We start from the raw sequence: 18,658 nt of genomic DNA on the forward strand, positions 1-18,658 counted from the left end.
GTCTGAAAAATGGCAGATGAAATTGAATGTAGACAAATATAAAGTACTTAGTCTAGGAGATGTAAACAGAGAAACCAGATATCAGATGAACAACGATGTTATAGAGAAATCAGACTGTAAGAAAGATTTAGGAGTAATGATAAGTAAGAATTTTAAATCAAAACATTGTGTATTTGCCCGAAACAAGGCTAATAAAGTACTTGGGTTCATACAAAGGAGTATTAATCACAAGACTAGCGAGGTTCTGGTCACCTTACTACAGAATAGAAATAGAATCCCTAGAAAGAATTCAAATGGCATTAGGAGTCATGAGTACAGAGACAGGTTAAAGCATCTTAATCTGCACTCCCTCGAGAGACGTAAAGTGAGGGGACGATATTATGATCGAGGTGTATAAATACTAAGTCAGGACTAAGCAAAGGTGGTATAACAAAGGTACTCAAACTATCCAACCAGGAGCGAACTCGTAACAATGGTTTTAAGTTAGACAAATTTAGATTTAGGCGAGAGATAGGTAAACATTGGATTTTGAAATAGAGTAGTGGATGAGTGGAACAAGTTACCAAATATCATCATTAACTCGATTACGCTGGATAGCTTCAAACATAAGTTGGATGGATATATGAGAGATAGGGGTTGGGTGTAAACGGGACTGCCCAGTATGGACCAATAGGCCCGCTGCAGTTTCCTCCATTCTTAAATTCTTAAATTCTTATATTCGTGTGTGTGTGTGTGTGTGTGTGTCTGTACTGAATGTGTGTGAATCATGGCAGAAGAACAAGCTCAACTATCAGTAATGACTCATCCACTTGTTATCATGTCCGTCTATTCTGGCCATAAGTCACTTCCTCCTTTATCACCACAAATTAACCAAGTAATTTCCTTCTCCTATTCTGTAAACTCCTTCTTCATGGTGGCATTATGAAGAATATTATGAGACACGGATTCACTTACGGGGCACATCAGGGTGTTCAAAAGGTGACATTAGGCAGGTTGTGGGAAGAGTGTGTGTGTGTGTGTGTGTGTGTGTGTGTGTGTGATATACAGTACATCTCTCTCACGGTAGCTCTCAGTTATTCCTCTCATGCGTGTAGATATTTCTCAGTTAGGTGACTTTTAACTACGACAAACTTATCATAACAAACATCTGGTTCAAGTGACTATAGCAACCTAACACTAACACCAGCTTAACCTAACACTAAGCTTGCTTAACATAGCACCAACCTAACCTGTAGGTACTAGGCAGCTACCAAACAGGGAGGTACTACCGCCTGGGAAGATATTGGAAGCATAATGTGTTGTCTAATGGTAGACCCTGCTGCCATATGGCATCACGAAAATTGTGACCAAGTCCCAGGTTACTGATCTGAATTTCTGCCTCATTTACACAATTGCAGGGTCTCAATTGTTTCTCTTACTATTGACAACACAACATACATATAATGTTTCTCACTTTTTATATATATTTTTTATTATTTTTGTTATTTATTTATGGCTCATCATTATTATTATTTTTTTTTTTATTAGTATCATTAATATTTTCTTTTATTATAATTGTTTTTCATTTTTATATATTTTAATTCATATTATTATTATAATCATTATTATCATCATAATTATTATTATTACTGTATATTATATCCCCCCAGGCCTTGATGTGGGACATTAAAAATGACCTGTGCCCTGCTGGGCAAATGCCCGTAAAAATAATAATAATAATAATAATAATCTATCACTAACCTAGATTAACCTAACACTAACCTTGCTTAACATGACACTAACACTGGTTTAACCTGACACTCACCTAACCTAGCCTAATCTAACTTAACCTAACACTAACGTAGCTTAACCTGACACTAACCAAGCACAACTTAACACCATCCTAGCATAACCTAACACTGACCTAGCATAACCTAACACTGATCTAACTTAACCTGACACTAAAGTAGCTATGGAAGTGACAACTATTTTCACACGAGGTATTTCCGGGAGAAAGGTATCCCAATAAAACTAGTTAACATCCGGTATGTGGCAAGACGAAGATTGGTCTCTGTTATCTATGCCTCCGACAGTACCTTTAGCCAACACATTACGTCATTCCCTGATACCTAAAAAATAATGCCAGTTCACTCTCTTCGTCACTAATTAACTTCGTATTTGAAAATGAATCCTCAACAATAAGACAATAATCGCAAAAACCTAACATGTCCTACGAAATCCATTAACAATAAATAAATAAACAATAATAATATATAAAACACAGTAATGTTTAAAATAGAAAATAATGAAGTTGTCGGTTGTTTAGTGATAAGATGATGTTCGAAGGAAGAGATAAGGTATTTCTCATTATATTCAAATCTCATAAAGCAGAGATAGCCGACCCAAGTTACCAGTCACTACGCGGACAGCCACCTGTGAGGGAGGCCGCTCTCTATCCTCACCACACCAGAGTCAAAACAAAAGTAAGTTGAGTTGTCTTTTTTTTTTATTACTTTTATTATTGTATTTGATCAGACACACTAGGTCACCAGCTTATTTCACCTGAAGAATACACCCCCAGCTTATTTCACCTGAAGATTACACCCCAGCTTACTTCACCTGAAGGATAGATACCCCAGCTTATTTCACCTGAAGAATACACCCCCAGCTTATTTCACCTGAAGAATACACCCCCAGCTTATTTCACTTGAAGAATACACCCCCCCAGCTTATTTCACCTGAAGAATACACCCCAGCTTATGTCACTTTAAGGCGGTGTGTCTACATTTTTCTGAGACACCCTGTATATTTCCATTGAAACGGTTTTATGATGCTAATTAAACTTAAACATTAACAGTAAGATTGTTTATCAGTCTAAAGTAGTCTTAGTACAGCATTATAGACCTGCCGGGGTGGGACTACAGCATTATAGACCTGCCGGGGTGGGACTACAGCATTATAGACCTGCCGGGGTGGGACTACAGCATTATAGACCTGCTGGGGTGGGACTACAGCATTATAGACCTGCCAGGGTGGGACTACAGCATTATAGACCTGCCGGGGTGGGACTACAGCATTATAGACCTGCCGGGGTGGGACTACAGCATTATAGACCTGCCGGGGTGGGACTACAGCATTATAGACCTGCTGGGGTGGGACTACAGCATTATAGACCTGCCGAGGTGAGACTACAGCATTATAGACCTGCCAGGGTGGGACTACAGCATTATAGACCTGCCGGGGTGGGACTACAGCATTATAGACCTGCTGGGGTGGGACTACAGCATTATAGACCTGCCGGGGTGGGACTACAGCATTATAGACCTGCTGGGATGGGACTACAGCATTGCCGGGTGGGACTAGCAGACCTGCCGGGGTGGGACTAGCATTATAGACCTGCTGGGTGGGACTACAGCATTATAGACCTGCCGGGGTGGGAGGGCACCTGACTACAGCATTATAGACCTGCTGGGTGGGACTACAGCATTATAGACCTGCCTACAGCCTGGGACTACAGCATTATAGACCTGCCGGGGTGGGACTACAGCATTATAGACCTGCCGGGTGGGACTACAGCATTATAGATCCTGCCGGGGTGGGACTACAGCATTATAGACCTGCCGGGTGGGACTACAGCATTATAGACCTGCCGGGTGGGACTACAGCATTATAGACCTGCCCGGGTGGGACTACAGCATTATAGACGGGTGGGACTACAGCATTATAGACCTGCTGGGGTGGGACTACAGCATTATAGACCTGCCCGGGTGGGACTACAGCATTATAGACCTGCCGGGGTGGGACTACATTATAGACCTGCTGGGGTGGGACTACGGCATTATAGACCTGCCGGGGTGGGACTACAGCATTATAGACCTGCCGGGGTGGGACTACAGCATTATAGACCTGCCGGGGTGGGACTACAGCATTATACAGTAGTCCTGCCTGGGTGGAAGAACAGATATACCTCATAAATACGTCTTCCTGGCTGTAGATACACGGGGATAAATTACAGGTAAAACACCTTGGGAATCCGGGCTCCGTGTTTCAGCTGTATACGTGAGCGACGGGTCACCGGGTCCTGATAACCGTTATCGTGTGAGATTAGGAGAAGGAGTTGTGTTATCAATATACAAAGTTTACACTATTTAACACGCATGTAAAATGACCCGTATAATAATTTAATTGAACACATAAATGAAAAATTAATCGAATTCAACATTAAAATCAATAATCGCTCCACACATAAATTATATTAGTTTAATCCAAAATTTTAAGGGATTACCTGGAGATTATACACCCCAGCTACTAAACGCTACCTGTAGGAGTTAGGTTGGGGGAGTTGAGTCTTCAGGTGAATCGTTTTAGAAACATTTTTATCCATGTAGGAGTTCGTGTTATTATTCACCTCGTAAAGTAATGCAGATCACTTTGATGGCAACATTACCTCAGTGCTCTGGTGTAATCACTGAACAAATATACTTACTGTTAGATAAGGACTAATGCATTAAGAAGTTCACTGATAACGACCACCCCATGTACACCCCAAGTCATTAGTAGTTTCTTGGTAGAGCCTCCAATATTGACATTGACTGATACTAGAGTCCCCTAAAAATAACATGAACTGCCCTGACATGCCCTAAATTTCTACAGACTAACACCCTAGTATGACCTGACCTGATATGTCCCGAAACACTGACTCATGTGTCTAGTCCCAGGGGAAAGAGGCGCCAACGGGTCGGGAGAGTTACAGGGGCCATGTCAATCACTGCTCCTAAAAGTCATATCAGACACGCCGGCCGCCAGAGTGACATATTCGTTAATTATCAATAATTCATGACAGGAATACAAGCATTCTCAATAGCAGTAATTTATATTCATTGTTAAATCCGTTCATTCAATCAGCCTCTTGAAAGAAAAACATATTCCTAACTTACACACACCATTACGTTCAATCATGACCTGAAAGACATACAGACATATAGCAATAAATTTATAATCTTGGTTCATGGACAAATGCTCCCGAACAAAAAATTGCACCTGAGAACTATGATTCATAAAATATTACTAATTAAAAATCTGTTATGAAGGACTTGCATCTGAGAACTATAGTATTAGTCATCACTGAAGTATGTGTGTTTACTGGTAAGCCTTTGTTCAACTGTTATCATGTTCAGTATCTTTGTTTTTCATACGATATCAGTTGAGTCGGTTACCCACAAGGCCACCGCTGCCTCGTTGTTATCGATGTGTTTATGACTCATTGAAGTGACGGAAACGAGCTCTAGGGTGGATTTTATAGTAATCTAATAATCAGTACCTACCTAGGGTAACTCACTTATCTAACATAAGCCTAACTTAACCCTATCAAGCTTAAACTAACTTGACTATATATAATTTAACCTTACCTAATAATACCAAAACCTAACCGAATATTGTAACCATAACATTACCTAATCTAACCTAACTTGATACTATGTAGCCTAACTTAAACTGGCACTAACCAAAAATATTTCTAACCTAATCTTTAAGTAATTCAATCAAACCTAACTTCATACATTTGCCTCACATCATCTTTTTCCTCAATCATCCTTGCTTCATCTACATCATCTATTCCTCTCCCTCGTCTATCATCCTTATCGTTACTTAAACATCCTTACTCCATCTACATCATCATCCTTGCTTCATCTACATCATCCTTGCTTCATCTACATCATCCTTGCTTCATCTACATCATCCTTGCTTCACGCTAATCACTCTTCTTACCTCATTCACAGACGGGGACCATGAGGACGACGGGATTGCTGCTGCTGGCGTTAGTGTTCGCCAGTGTGCACGCCGATGATGACGACATGGTGGTTTCTTGTGAGTTACAACCTGAGTAGTTTTGTTTTATAATAATAATTTGCCTAGATATCTTAATTATTCTTAATATTAACTGTCTCTTATATTCATATTTAAGGTAACTTCTATTTTAATAATTTAGTAAAGGAATAGCGATACTGTACGTCTCTACCATAAATACACTTGCAAATTGAACGAACATTAATAAATATGTTGATAAAAGATAATCCCTATACGATAATGAAGACCTTAACAAAGACACTACCTACAGTCAGTCTTAGCTATTAGTTTGGGGAAGTAAAGGCGGTTGACAGCACTACGCATGGGCACCAAGTTCATGTACAGTATATTAATGAGATTTCTTGTGATATTCCTTCCGCCTTGGTTAAGTTAGGTATGAATATCGCATAGTAACCCGGAAGATTTGTCCCATAACATCGGCCATGCTGCCTCCATGTGTACTGAAGGTATACTGTGTTATTTATCCACACTGTCTCTCGTGTTTTACTGCACTTTAACTACTAGAGTCTTTAAGCGCTTGTTCTAGGTTAGTGCATACACTAGTTATCAGCAATTGAAAACCTGAGAGATGCGTCTGTTTAGTCCGACATAACGTAAATAAATAGTATTGTTATGCTCAATTTGACTCTATGTGCAAGGTTTTAATATTTACAGAGTTTTGTTTTTAATAGAATTACTAAAAGAATTTGAACTTACGTAGAATGATGCTGTCGTTATCTTAGGTTAAAGAAAATCTGATTTACAATTTCATGAAGTTAAATTTTAGTGCCGTAGACCCACAGAAGCCCTCTGTAAACATCTGCCTCGTGTATGTCTCAATAAGTTAATTTCTAACGTCCATCACTTGTTACTTTAATAGTAAATAACGTTTGTGTTCGTAATTCTTTGAAAAAAAAATGGGAAGAAATTAATTGTTATAATAAAAAATAAGTAATGTGCTCAAGAACTACGCACTAGGAGCCTCAGTACAATACTTGAAACATTGCATTAATTGACAACAAAGTGTACGAAATCTTTATTTTTTCATACGTTTTTAGGATAATCGTCCAATTAACGCCCTCTTACGAAATATGTATCACTTTCTTACTGGCAAAACTCCATTGAATTTAATGATTTTATATGTTACAACTGAGTGTTTCATTTACGAACCATTTGCTATCTAAACATAGCTACATTTTAGTTCACTTAGATCAGGTAATATTAAATTAATACAGGTTATTTTGGGAAGTTAGTACAAATGATATTTTCATAGTTCGTGTGATGTTTCTTATACGTCTGTTATTTACACACCAGCACATGGCATAGTACAGTATATTTGATGATATTTAAGGTTAAAATAAAAATATTCACATCCTTAGAAAAATAATCAGAAATTGTTAATATATCACAATGAAACATCTTGCTGCATTATGAATTAACTTGAAAGTGAAGACAATAAAATAATGGTACACTCGACTCATATCGCCCTGAAGAGTTTTCCGCCAATCGTAGTAATAATTGATACTGCCAAATGGAAATAAGCTTACGATGGCTTTGTATGGTGTAGGCTATGCTTAGTGAATCGACTTACTGTTTACCATTATGTATTTGCACTGTCAGGGTACATTGTTTGTAACCTGCATTGTCTTGGTACACATGCTGAATCAATGTGAACTTGTATGACGATTTTAGTGAATATCTACCCGTATGTCTGTTTAAATATTTATGTCTCAAATTACAGACCGGACTGGAGATCTTATTAACCTTAAGGTGCTGGAGATCAGGGAGGTGATGCAGGAGTCCTCCACTGATGACAGAAACCACAGCATCAAAGTCAGCCTCGCAGACCACGACCCTATCCCAAACCTTAGGTCTTGGACACTAATAATCATTGGCAACGAACGCAAAGTCTACACTCAAGAGGCTGGTGACTCACAAACTGAACTGGAGTTTTATGGAGATATAAATGTTTTGAAGAATGTATTCGTACTTGGAAATGACAAATCTAATAACACAGTGGCTGTCTACTACGGGATTATGAATATAAGTAAGAGAAGAAATTTAGGTTTTCATTATTTTTCGACTTATACCAAGCGAATTTTGAATGACAATTGTACCCATGCACCAAATTAATGCTATAAGTTTGTCTAGGATTAAAACAAAAAAATCTAACCACTGTAATATCCAGGAAACATAATTTTTCTTCCAATTTACGCATCTAATATTATTTAATTTTATCACTGCCAGCTATGACATCACGGCTGGCCTGGGTAGGGGATGCCTACCATACTGGAGGTGCTTCTTTACGAGTGGACACGGGTGACCTAGAGGAGGTGGAGGCAGGGATAAAGGTGTGCAGGAAGGAGCATAGTCCTTGTTACTTCATTGGCGTTCCACTGCCAGAGGACATTCCCCGTTGTTATGCCTCCACCGATGAGAGTAACCCCATAAAGGTGTGCGACGAAACCATCACCAAGTTCAAGGGTGAGCGCTGACCTGGAGGACCACTTAGGCACCTACCAGCTGTGCAAATCTTTAGGCAGCTCGCCTTAGGAAGAATTTTCTATTTCAACACTGTATTATGAACTCCCTACCCACCCCACCTGAAGCCTTCTCGGGAACCTTTATTGCCACTCTGAAGGGCATAACTATATTCTATAATATAAAAGCTTGTTTAAACATATCGTGAAACAAACCGTATTCCAAAGTATTTTCTTATAATTTGCACCTGTTGTCTCTCCCCCATTAGAAATCCGTGAGCCAGTTCACCTGGAGCGGTCAGGAAACAACCTGACGGTACACGTGACCTTCTCCACGACGCCCACCAAGGTGGAGGTGTTGGTGTTCGACGTCAATAACCCGACAAATGTGTTGTCTCCTGAGAACTACCAGTGCCAGGCAATGAATGAGCCCCGCCAGGTTCACTGTATGCAGCAGCTGGTGGCCGCTGACCACATCCAGACACTGATGGTCCTCGTGGTCGGCCTCGACGACAACGGCTACGTCCTCGAGTCCTCCTTCGCCATTTATGGTGGTGAGAAACTTTGTTATTAATGGTGTAGAGACAGCTGTGACAAATATAATCATAAAGATTTATGTCTGTCACCTCTTAAGTCTCATGTGAACGAATCAAGCGTGAGTTCATATTAATTTTTGGTGCGTGGTGCAGATGAGGCTGTAAAGTCCGACGAAACCAAGTCTTGTAATGTTATAGGTCTTGAATATGAAGGTTTATTGACAACAACTCAGTTCTCATCAACAATTATCTCTTATGTCTTCTGATACCCCGTGCACTACCTCCCCAGTCCCTTATTTAACTCTTCTTTCCTCCTCAGCCCCTTATATAACTCTTCTTTCCTCCCCAGTCCCTTATTTAACTCTTCTTTCCTCCTCAGCCCCTTATATAACTCTTCTTTCCTCCCTAGTCCCTTATTTAACTCTTCTTTCCTCCCTAGACACCCCTTCCGAGGACAAGACTGGGCTCATCGTGGGAAGTGTCTTCGGAGTGCTGTGTGGCGTCGCTATCATTGCCTTCATTGTCTGTACTGTGTAAGTTTAAAGCTCATTCTTTAATAGTCAAGTTCATTAACATCTACAACGTATCTCTTCCTGTTATTCTCTATTCTGTCCCTTTGCCTGAGAGAACCATGTTGGGACAGTCATTAACCCCGTCTCATAACCGTCATGTTTTTTTTTTACTTGGAATAAGACAAAAATACAATAGAAAACACCTTGGTGTGACCACAAAAAATAACACATGTCAAATATAGGCAAATGATTAAATGGATTCTCCAATAACAATAAAACGGTAAAATTATAGTTTCGGTCATCCCTGTATTTAGATATCCAGGCCTACCTAAACTAACCTAACCTAGCCACATAACCCAGGAAATATATATTTAACCTTATCTAAATTCCCAGGATGACCGAAAATAAAATAATACCAATAAAACTATACTTTATAGTGGCTATAGCCTGAAGGTAAAGTAAAACAGTTCACTGGTAGCTGTCATGGCTGTATTGACATTTTGATCGCTGAGTGAGGTTTACGTTTGTGGTGACTTACCTTCTCATCAACGAACGTTCAACTGAGATTTCCCTGCTGAAAATCTCTACACATAGGCATCGTCTTAGGTCATCAGTTTCGTTGTCTTCGATCACATACACTTTACAATCGCCTCTGTAACATCACTCAAACAAAACAATTCCATACCTCCACCTAAACAACGCCTGACTTTCCGACTTTCCCCCACAATGCATTGCAGTACACAAATGGTTGTAATCTGTCAGTGTTAAAGATTTATATTGTTTCTGCTTTATGATCCATGAATTTATTTGGATTTATACAGCATGAAGAAGAAGAAGAAGAAGGGGGGCAGTTCAGCGACACGGGTGGCAGGAGAGTACGAGCGAACTGCCACACAAGAGCCGCCGTCTCGAGAAGAAGCCTAGACCGATACACCGTCAAGTATGTTCTCTAACAAAATACTTTAACATGAACAAATGAACAAACCAATAATTTATCATTTATGTTAAACAAAATATGATGATTGACCATTACACGTCTTTATAGAAATGTCACCAAAATAATCGCGACGGTCTAGTGTTATTATCTAAGGTTCTTTATCTGATACTACAGGTGATCATTCAGGAGGAAATCGGTCTTAGCAAACAGAGGGCGTCCTAGACCTACAAAAAATAAACAGAAGAAACGCTCGCCCAAGGAACAGCAGCAGCAGGAAATATAAACAGCTGAACAGACTCACATTTCTCGCAGCGATATTACCCCACCACGGTCTGTGTAGCCTACTGACTGTTATCATCACTAATGTAGTACAGCTTGACACAGCTACAGGTAGTGGTGGTCTGTCTAACATTACCGCAACACATTATATATATTATACTGCAAATGTAAAATAATTTTTATGCTTTCACCGAACAAGTTAGTACTTATGTCAAGATGAATGACACAGTTTGCGTCAACGGTTTTCCAAAATTAAATCATATCTGTTAAAAATTAATAACAATAGTATTCCCCCAAGAGAAGCTTTTATCTTTATGATAGTGACTTGTTACTGTTAAGTATTCAGTTGTATGAAAGTGAATTTAGACCCGAGTGTATTTATTCTTTTAGAATACTCGCTTAAAGATTTCATTATTTGTTGTAGCACAGAAATACTGTACATGGTAACAACATCTGAACTACAGTATATTAATCTGTAAGAGTTCACTGTGGGTAATGTATTATAAGATCAGCCATTTAATAACTAGTGTATGTACTGTACTAACATAGAGTGTGCGCTTAACCTAAGATTGACCTAACCTAACCTTAGGTCAAGCACGATACGATAGTTGTTGTCTAGTGTAAAAGCCTAGTTAAAGAACAGTACACGCTTGGAGGCATTGGTAGAAAATGCATAGATATAAATATTAAATATATTACTTTTTTTTCTTTTTTTCTTAAACATTAGATGACTTTTTCTTATCTGGAATCTCAATAAATTTTTCCTTCAGTTTTAGCACACTTTCTGTTTCAATAAATACTGTAAGTAACTATAACAATTGGTGTCGCCTCTAAAACCATTACCAAAATGACATATTTGTAACCAATCAAGAGAATTACAAATATTTGGTGAACTTTGTCCTTAATAAAAGTTTCTCAGTGCTATGTCAGTGATTAGTGAGGACACAAACATTAGTAATAATATGTGTGTAATTAGTTAATTGTCCATGTAAAATATAAATTAGATTTTCTTAATAAAAATGTAATGGTGATGTGTTGAATATTATTTTATTCATGTTTTTATATTGGTATAATCATTTTTTATCTTTTCATAGCCTACATATCATACTCTGAAAAAAATTAAAACTATTAAATAGCCAGACGGCATTAGGAGCCGAGACACATGACCAGTGCCGTGTTGTACAAGGAACCAGTTTTAAAAAACTATATATATATTTTTTTTTACAGGAATTAGCCCACCCAGGCACATGTCACTGACCCACATCGGGGCCTGGGGGGCGAAAATGTAATAATAATAATAATACATAGTAAATAAAATTTATAATAAAAAATACAAAACTGAAAATAAAATAATAAAATTAATGATGATTATAATAATAACAACAACAATGTAATAATAATAACAATAATAATAATAATAATAATAATAATAATAATAATAATAATAATAATAATAATAATAATAATAATAATAATAAAGAAATACAAAGATGAGAAAAAAAATCAAAGGTGAGAAACAATATGCTGTATGTATGTTGTGTTGTCAATAGTAAGAGAAACAATTATTGAGACCCTGCAATTGTGTGTAATTGAGGCAGAAAGTCAGATCAGCACACTGGGACTTGGTCACATATGGCAGCAGGGTCTACCATTAGACAACACATTATGCTTCCAATATCTTCCCAGGCGGTAGTACCTCCCTATTTGGTAACTGCCTACTACCTACTACTGCTATGTGCAAAAACATACAAGTAAAAACCCCACAGAGATCCACGTTGGAGTTTTAAATAAGTTTGGGACAACAAAATCCGGGATGAATAGGAAACTGCATCCAACATGCTAAAATCTACCAAAGGTACAATGCGAGTTGGGCATATCCTATAGTCCAAATGCCCCTCTTCTGTCTCCCCCCTCATGGGCTCTATCTGTAGAAACTGTCCAACATTAAGGTGTATCTATATATTTCTAATTGTTGATGACTAGTGTATTTACAGTAATACAGTATAACATCAACAACATCCAGGTATTGACTCACATCTTTGTCTACGTCGCCTATTGCTCGTAAAGTAATCTTCATGGTATGGACATTTCTTGTTGATTCCAGAAATGTATTTTGGTTACACCCATCGACGAGATGTCCAATTTCAGAGTTCGGCTGAATGTCAAGAGAAATATCTATATTGTAATAATTAGTGATGTAATGGGTAATAATTAACTTGATATTAATTTAACTTACATCGAGGAAATTTTGACAAAAAGTACATCGTCTCTCCTGCTGTTAAATGGACAGCAAGTTTCGGATTGTATTATAAATAAAACAAATGCAAGCGTTTAATTTTCTTCCCTTTAACTGTTGTTTTTAGTGTGCGTGTTTGTACGTAGTGAAAAAAGAAACAAGTTGGATTTCAGCCATATTCCTCATCTTATTAGTTTATTGTATGGATCCAGTTTTGTGAATACAGGTTTAATTTATAATCATGAAGATTCGGTTATTCAACGGTAATTACACTTTACAATTATTCTACATTGAACAACAAATAAAACATCTTAGTAATGTATTGCACTAGTAAGTTAATGACAAATTAGTTGCTTGAACTATCTATAATGTTATTCTACAACATTACTTGATTATTATTCAAAATTATGAGAAATGGAAAATAAATACAGTACTGCATATATAATTTTCTTCTCGTTTTCTTTTTTTACTTTTCGGAATTATCCTTCGAGAAAAATAAAACCACAAATGCATTTTTTCCTTCGGATTTGTGTTTGAAAAGAGAAAGCAACATATTTTGTATTCTTTCATCATGAAATAGAAAGTCTGGTAAACAACTACCCCTTGTTTACATACTAGACGCCTCACTCAGTCGACGAATACGACTCAATTTCTTTGAGACATTTGTGTGTACTGAAGGTGTACGTACAGAGGGAAGTTTTGGGAAGGACTAATGTTTGTTGATGAGTGTGTGAGAGAGTTTTGTCGGGATAAATTACTAAAAATTGTTGTTTAAGAGTCAAGGAAAACCAACTGTCCACATCACCTGCAGGATGACCAAATGTGACATGAGATCTGGGAAAAATCAGCTGTGTTCATACAACCTGGATGGAGATAACTTGTGGTTTTGGATAAATTGATTCACTACATCGCTCATACCATCGTGTGATTCAACAGGTATTTATTTAGCTGTCACTTACCCTTAGGGGAAATTTACGGTAAAAGCTCATCCAACTGGCCCATCTCAGCCTTGATGCAAAGTTGGTAGCCAGATTGACGTTAATTATGATTGCACTGAAATAAAATAATATCATGTTTTGTCTCGGGCAGTAGGTTGCCATCTTGACACGTCCTATAAAATATATCTCCATAAAAAATAAATGCTATCGAACAGAAAGAAGTACGAATGGTGTCTTAGTAATACATTTTGAATGGAACGATAAAATTAGACATGGCATAATATACTGTAGGTTAGTTCTTGATTTGTGTGTGTACTGTACTGTGCTAACCTAGTAAGCTCTCCTAAAGACCATAGTTGTCAGCACCTAGTACACTGTGCTTTATAACGTCAACATTATCTTGGTGATAGGAAAAATTACTTAACGTATTTTTTAATAATTTGTCTTGTGCATTTATGTACTTTAAGTAGCTTAAGTGATTTAAGACCTTAATTGTTGAAACACAACTACATACAGACAACACCAATCTTGATTATAGGTAAACTTTACAGGTCTCAGTGTTTAATATATATATATTAGTGTTGAGGAAACAGTTAATACAAGGTAACATACTGTGCTGACAGTGCTGGTATAGTAGCGACACACCCAGTCTACTGCTCCCTGGTGGCCGTTTTCTTATACCCCTTTAAAAACTTCTGTGGCGTTGAGTAAATATCCTTCCGTCTCATACGATTCTTCCTCCTGTATAGATTGAATTGAATTTGTACTTTAGTACCGCATGTTCTCTTCTCGTTATCAGACGAAATATAACTGGGAATAAAAAGTTAGATTGTCCAGTGAGATATATAGTACAGTACATACTGTTATAAGACAACATGGCAGATGCTTTAATTTTTGACGGTTCAAGTGACCTTAACAGCTCGTCTCTAGAAATAAACACTTGCGTCAGTTTGACTGTAATCATCAGATTATAGTAAATATGTCTAGCAAGGGACTCTGACATAGGGTGTAGGATTTGTCGCGCCGTCAAAATGAAGATAATATCTTCATTTTGACGGCGTGTTTATCATGAATAAGTAATAAATCAACTTACACAAGGTAAATACCGAGGCCGATGATAAGACCGACGCCTACAACTGCACACAGCGCTGTCACCGAACCCGCGATCACCCACATCATGTGTGTGCTCTCTTCCGGAGGTGGGGTCGAGGCGGGGAGGGGAGTACCTGGGGGGATAGAGAAGGGCGAATAAGGACCCTAAGGAATAGTGGTGTCTTGGGGAAGCGTGAGAGAAGTAAGTATGGGTCAGGAAATATATTAGGTGGGGTAACTTCAGCTGTCGCCTGAATATCATCGCGATAACTACGGGAAAAAAATACTCCATTTTTTATAGTTGTTTAAAGTTATGAACTAACTTAGTGTGCTTGCTTGAAACCCTTTAGGCGTTGAAGTTCAGGACTACATAAAATTGGCAACATGGCGATCAACAAAACTGTAAATTAATTTAGCAGAGAACACCTAACATAAAACAATAATAATCCGAAATTCAGAAGATTCTCCATTTCGTTACTCAAATTACAGGACTCGAATCCTTGAGGTGTTACCGCATAGGCTTCTCTTCATCACACTTGCACGCGACTCAGCTCATTGCTTGTATAATAAAATGTTAACGTTATTTTGCTGACGCCAGAGAATCATTTCCCTGGCAGTCTGTTTCCCGGTGCCCATTTAGTAAATTCTGGAGCCGGTGTCTTTAACAGAAGGCAGGAGAGTTATTCTCTGGATTAGTTCCTTCGATTAGTTTGTTTAGGTAATGTTAGGTTTTATTGGTTCGACATGTGGCATTCCCTAGCCGGTAGTTACTCAAACTTAGTCAGTTGGCTGTAGGGTTGTGGGTTACCAGTGACAGTGACCAACATGTCTTATGAAGCAGTAGGCGGTGCACTAAAACGTTCTCAAATTAGAACAATCAGTTGGTGTAACACAAGCACCATATAAGGTTGGTCTTCCTCATAATACTGTAATAAGGTTCCTCACCATCATGATAGTACTTAAAAGTTTCTCACCACCATAAATGTTGAAGGAGGACTCGAGGACGTAGCCGTTGTCGTCGAGGCCGACCACGAGGACCATCAGTGTCTGGATGTGGTCAGCGGCCACCAGCTGCTGCATACAGTGAACCTGGCGGGGCTCATTCATTGCCTGGCACTGGTAGTCCTCAGGAGACAACACATTTGTCGGGTTATTGACGTCGAACACCAACACCTCCACCTTGGTGGGCGTCGTGGAGAAGGTCACGTGTACCGTCAGGTTGTTTCCTGACCGCTCCAGGTGAACTGGCTCACGGATTTCTAATGGGGGAGAGACAACAGGTGCAAATTATAAGAAAAATTAAGAATTTTCATACTCAACTACTCTCAGTAATTCGTTTAGTTTTGTGATGTTATGGAAGGTAATTATGAGTCGTAATAATTTACAGGAAACTGTGAACTGAAGAGAAGAATATTTCCGTGAAGCGTGATATAGCAGGTAGGTAGTCCTTCAGGCAGGTGCTACAGCAGGTAATATCCCCCAGGCAGGTGCTACAGCAGGTAGTATCCCCCCCCCCCCCCTCAGGTAGTGCTCACCTTGGAGTCTGGTGATGGTGTCGTCGCACACCTTTATTTTGTCACCGTCGTGTGTGGTGACGTCTTGACAGCGTGGAATGTGGTCGGGCAGTGTGTCATCATTAATGTAGTAACAAGGACTTTCCCTCTTCCGGCACACCTCCTTCCCCGCCGCCACCTCCTGCAGGAGACCCGTGTCCACCCTCAGCGAGTTGTTGTCTCCTACCCAGGCCAGTCGTGAGTTGGTTCCTGTTCGATAAATCATATCCTGATACCCCATACTCCAGTGGTGTCTACTGATGAACCTCACTTGTTACTGAAATTAAAATACTCTTTCCTAAATTCTCCTCATTAATGGGTGTATTAATGAACCTATGAACTTGTATTGTCTCTGGTGGAATGTAAATCATATCAACAGTGTTCACCATCACCCTACCGAACCAAAATTGAATTGTGATTAAGTCTGGGTTTGATTGTGATATATCTTAGGAATGATTCTAAGTCAATGAAATACGCTTAGGTTTTGTAGCTCTTACCTCTGACTTGCAGCTGTTTGTAGATCAGCGCGAGCTCATTCCCTGTATCATCAAGTGCCTTGAGTAAGACAGCGTCTGCATTCACTAGTGACCCCTCGAACTGTAATTGTGTTTGTGAGGAGTTGTCAGCCTGAAGTTTACTTACTGGTTGACTGCCAGTAATTAATGTGAACGTCCACAGAGCGATGTTAGGGATGTGTTTGTGGTCTGCCAGGTGAATTGTTACACTCCTGGCACTGGGGGAGGAGGACTCTCTCGACACCTGTCTAATTTCCTGCAGTTTCAGGATAAGCGGTGATGGTTCTGAAAGAGAAGAACTTACTTATTAAGACTGACGGGAGGGGACACTGTTAGCCACTTATCAAATTTTAATGTTTAAATAGTTCTCATTTATCACATTAGCAAAAATAGGAGTAATTTATCTAGTGTTTAGTCAACATACGTAAACCTGAGATATTGAGGATTAGCGTATTTACGAATCTAGAAATCCTCTTCAAAAATCTTCGTTGTTGCGGTGCAGTAATACATTATAACATGGGCAACTAAGGGAGAGATTACGTACCGGTGTCTTCAAGTTGGGTTCTGAATATTATGTTCCCGGCATTGACGTAGATGAGAACAAACTGCAACACCACCACCACCATCAGCCACACCTTCATGATGGCTACCTGTAGATGAAGCACAGGTGACGTAGGTGAAGCACAAGTGATGTAGATGATTAGTCACCTTAGTTTTTCTATGTACATGTTGTAAATAACTAAGATCACTTATACTATTTTCCTTGCAGATGAAAATACTCCTCTACCGTTCCTTACGCCGAACTTGCACCGTCCAAGTCGAGTTTCTTCTGTTTTCGATGATCCCAACACCTGACGTCATCCACACCCGAGCTTCACACGTAATATACCAAATCCTATTCTAGATGTTAATAATAAACTGAGATGGTTACATTTCGACAATTTAAGGACGAAGACAATGAACAACTGATGGAGACAGTGGCTGGTAGCTGACTCATGGGTTAACACGGTGCCCGAATGCCCGTTATCAGTGTTGACTTTCTAAACTGATAAAATGGATCAATTTCACGGATTTGCTTCTGTTTGTGTAGTTACAGTGTCTAGTTTATAACTCTACGTAAATCATAATATGTATATACAGTATTTACTAACCACTAAATGCAACTAATGTGTACCCTATTGTATTATTTATTAACCGTATACTTAAAAACGTTACACTATATTGTACCGTTATTATGTATATGTAGTATTTACTAACCGGACGCCCTAGGTTATAGAAGGCTCGAAAGATGAAGCCATATCATATCTCTCAATCAATATAAAGAGTAAAATAAATCCAAAAACTAATAATAGACCTGACGATCAGCATCAAACTTACCCAGCAATACCTCTTAAGAGCACCACTCAAATATTAAAATTACAGGTGGTCCAAAATGAAGCCCTAAGATTCGTCACAGGTGAAAGATACCCCTTTACCAGAACCACAGCCGAGATACATAGAGACCTGAGAATGAAACCCATCAACCAGCAGCTGCACACCCTGGCCAGCAGAATCTGGCAAAAGATAGAACGATCAGAGCAAGAACTCCTTCAAAGACTCCCTCCAGATAACGACAACAACCATACATGGTTCCCAAAAAGCTACGAAATCTCAAAAGGTCCATTACCACCCCTGATCTACACGGCCAGGCAATAGACAACCTCCCTAGACCAGCATCCACCAGCAGGGTCGGCGGAATATGAAATAAGGCCCTTAAA

At 38.9% G+C, this 18,658-nt stretch overlaps 2 protein-coding genes across 5 annotated transcripts; one reads left to right on the top strand and one right to left on the bottom strand.

Annotated features, from left to right (window-relative positions):
* The first annotated feature begins 2,347 nt into the window (after positions 1-2,347).
* LOC121879224 lies at positions 2,348-11,598 on the top strand. The gene is made up of 8 exons (XM_042385821.1): positions 2,348-2,462; positions 5,757-5,844; positions 7,565-7,870; positions 8,071-8,307; positions 8,573-8,857; positions 9,279-9,372; positions 10,173-10,291; positions 10,463-11,598. Exons 2-7 carry the CDS (start codon positions 5,766-5,768, stop codon positions 10,273-10,275), a joined length of 1,104 nt encoding a protein of 367 aa, XP_042241755.1. The 5' UTR covers positions 2,348-2,462; positions 5,757-5,765; the 3' UTR covers positions 10,276-10,291; positions 10,463-11,598.
* A 624-nt stretch (positions 11,599-12,222) lies between these two features.
* LOC121879228 lies at positions 12,223-17,882 on the bottom strand. Of its 4 annotated transcripts, none has more exons than XM_042385829.1 (8): positions 17,699-17,882; positions 17,446-17,551; positions 16,884-17,186; positions 16,369-16,596; positions 15,808-16,092; positions 14,835-14,967; positions 14,354-14,482; positions 12,223-12,722 (listed from the first exon to the last, which is right to left on the bottom strand). In XM_042385829.1, the coding sequence occupies exons 2-7, from the start codon at positions 17,540-17,542 to the stop codon at positions 14,392-14,394; spliced, it is 1,137 nt and encodes a 378-aa protein (XP_042241763.1). In that variant the 5' UTR covers positions 17,543-17,551; positions 17,699-17,882; the 3' UTR covers positions 12,223-12,722; positions 14,354-14,391. The 4 variants fall into 4 exon arrangements, with proteins under 4 accessions (XP_042241763.1, XP_042241764.1, XP_042241760.1 ...); XM_042385830.1 differs by having other exon boundaries at positions 17,689-17,882; XM_042385826.1 differs by having other exon boundaries at positions 17,446-17,882.
* Positions 17,883-18,658: the final 776 nt, after the last annotated feature.

The sequence above is a fragment of the Homarus americanus genome, unplaced genomic scaffold (assembly GCF_018991925.1).
Source record: "Homarus americanus isolate GMGI-L3 unplaced genomic scaffold, GMGI_Hamer_2.0 scaffold19824, whole genome shotgun sequence".
Lineage (NCBI taxonomy): Eukaryota > Metazoa > Arthropoda > Malacostraca > Decapoda > Nephropidae > Homarus > Homarus americanus.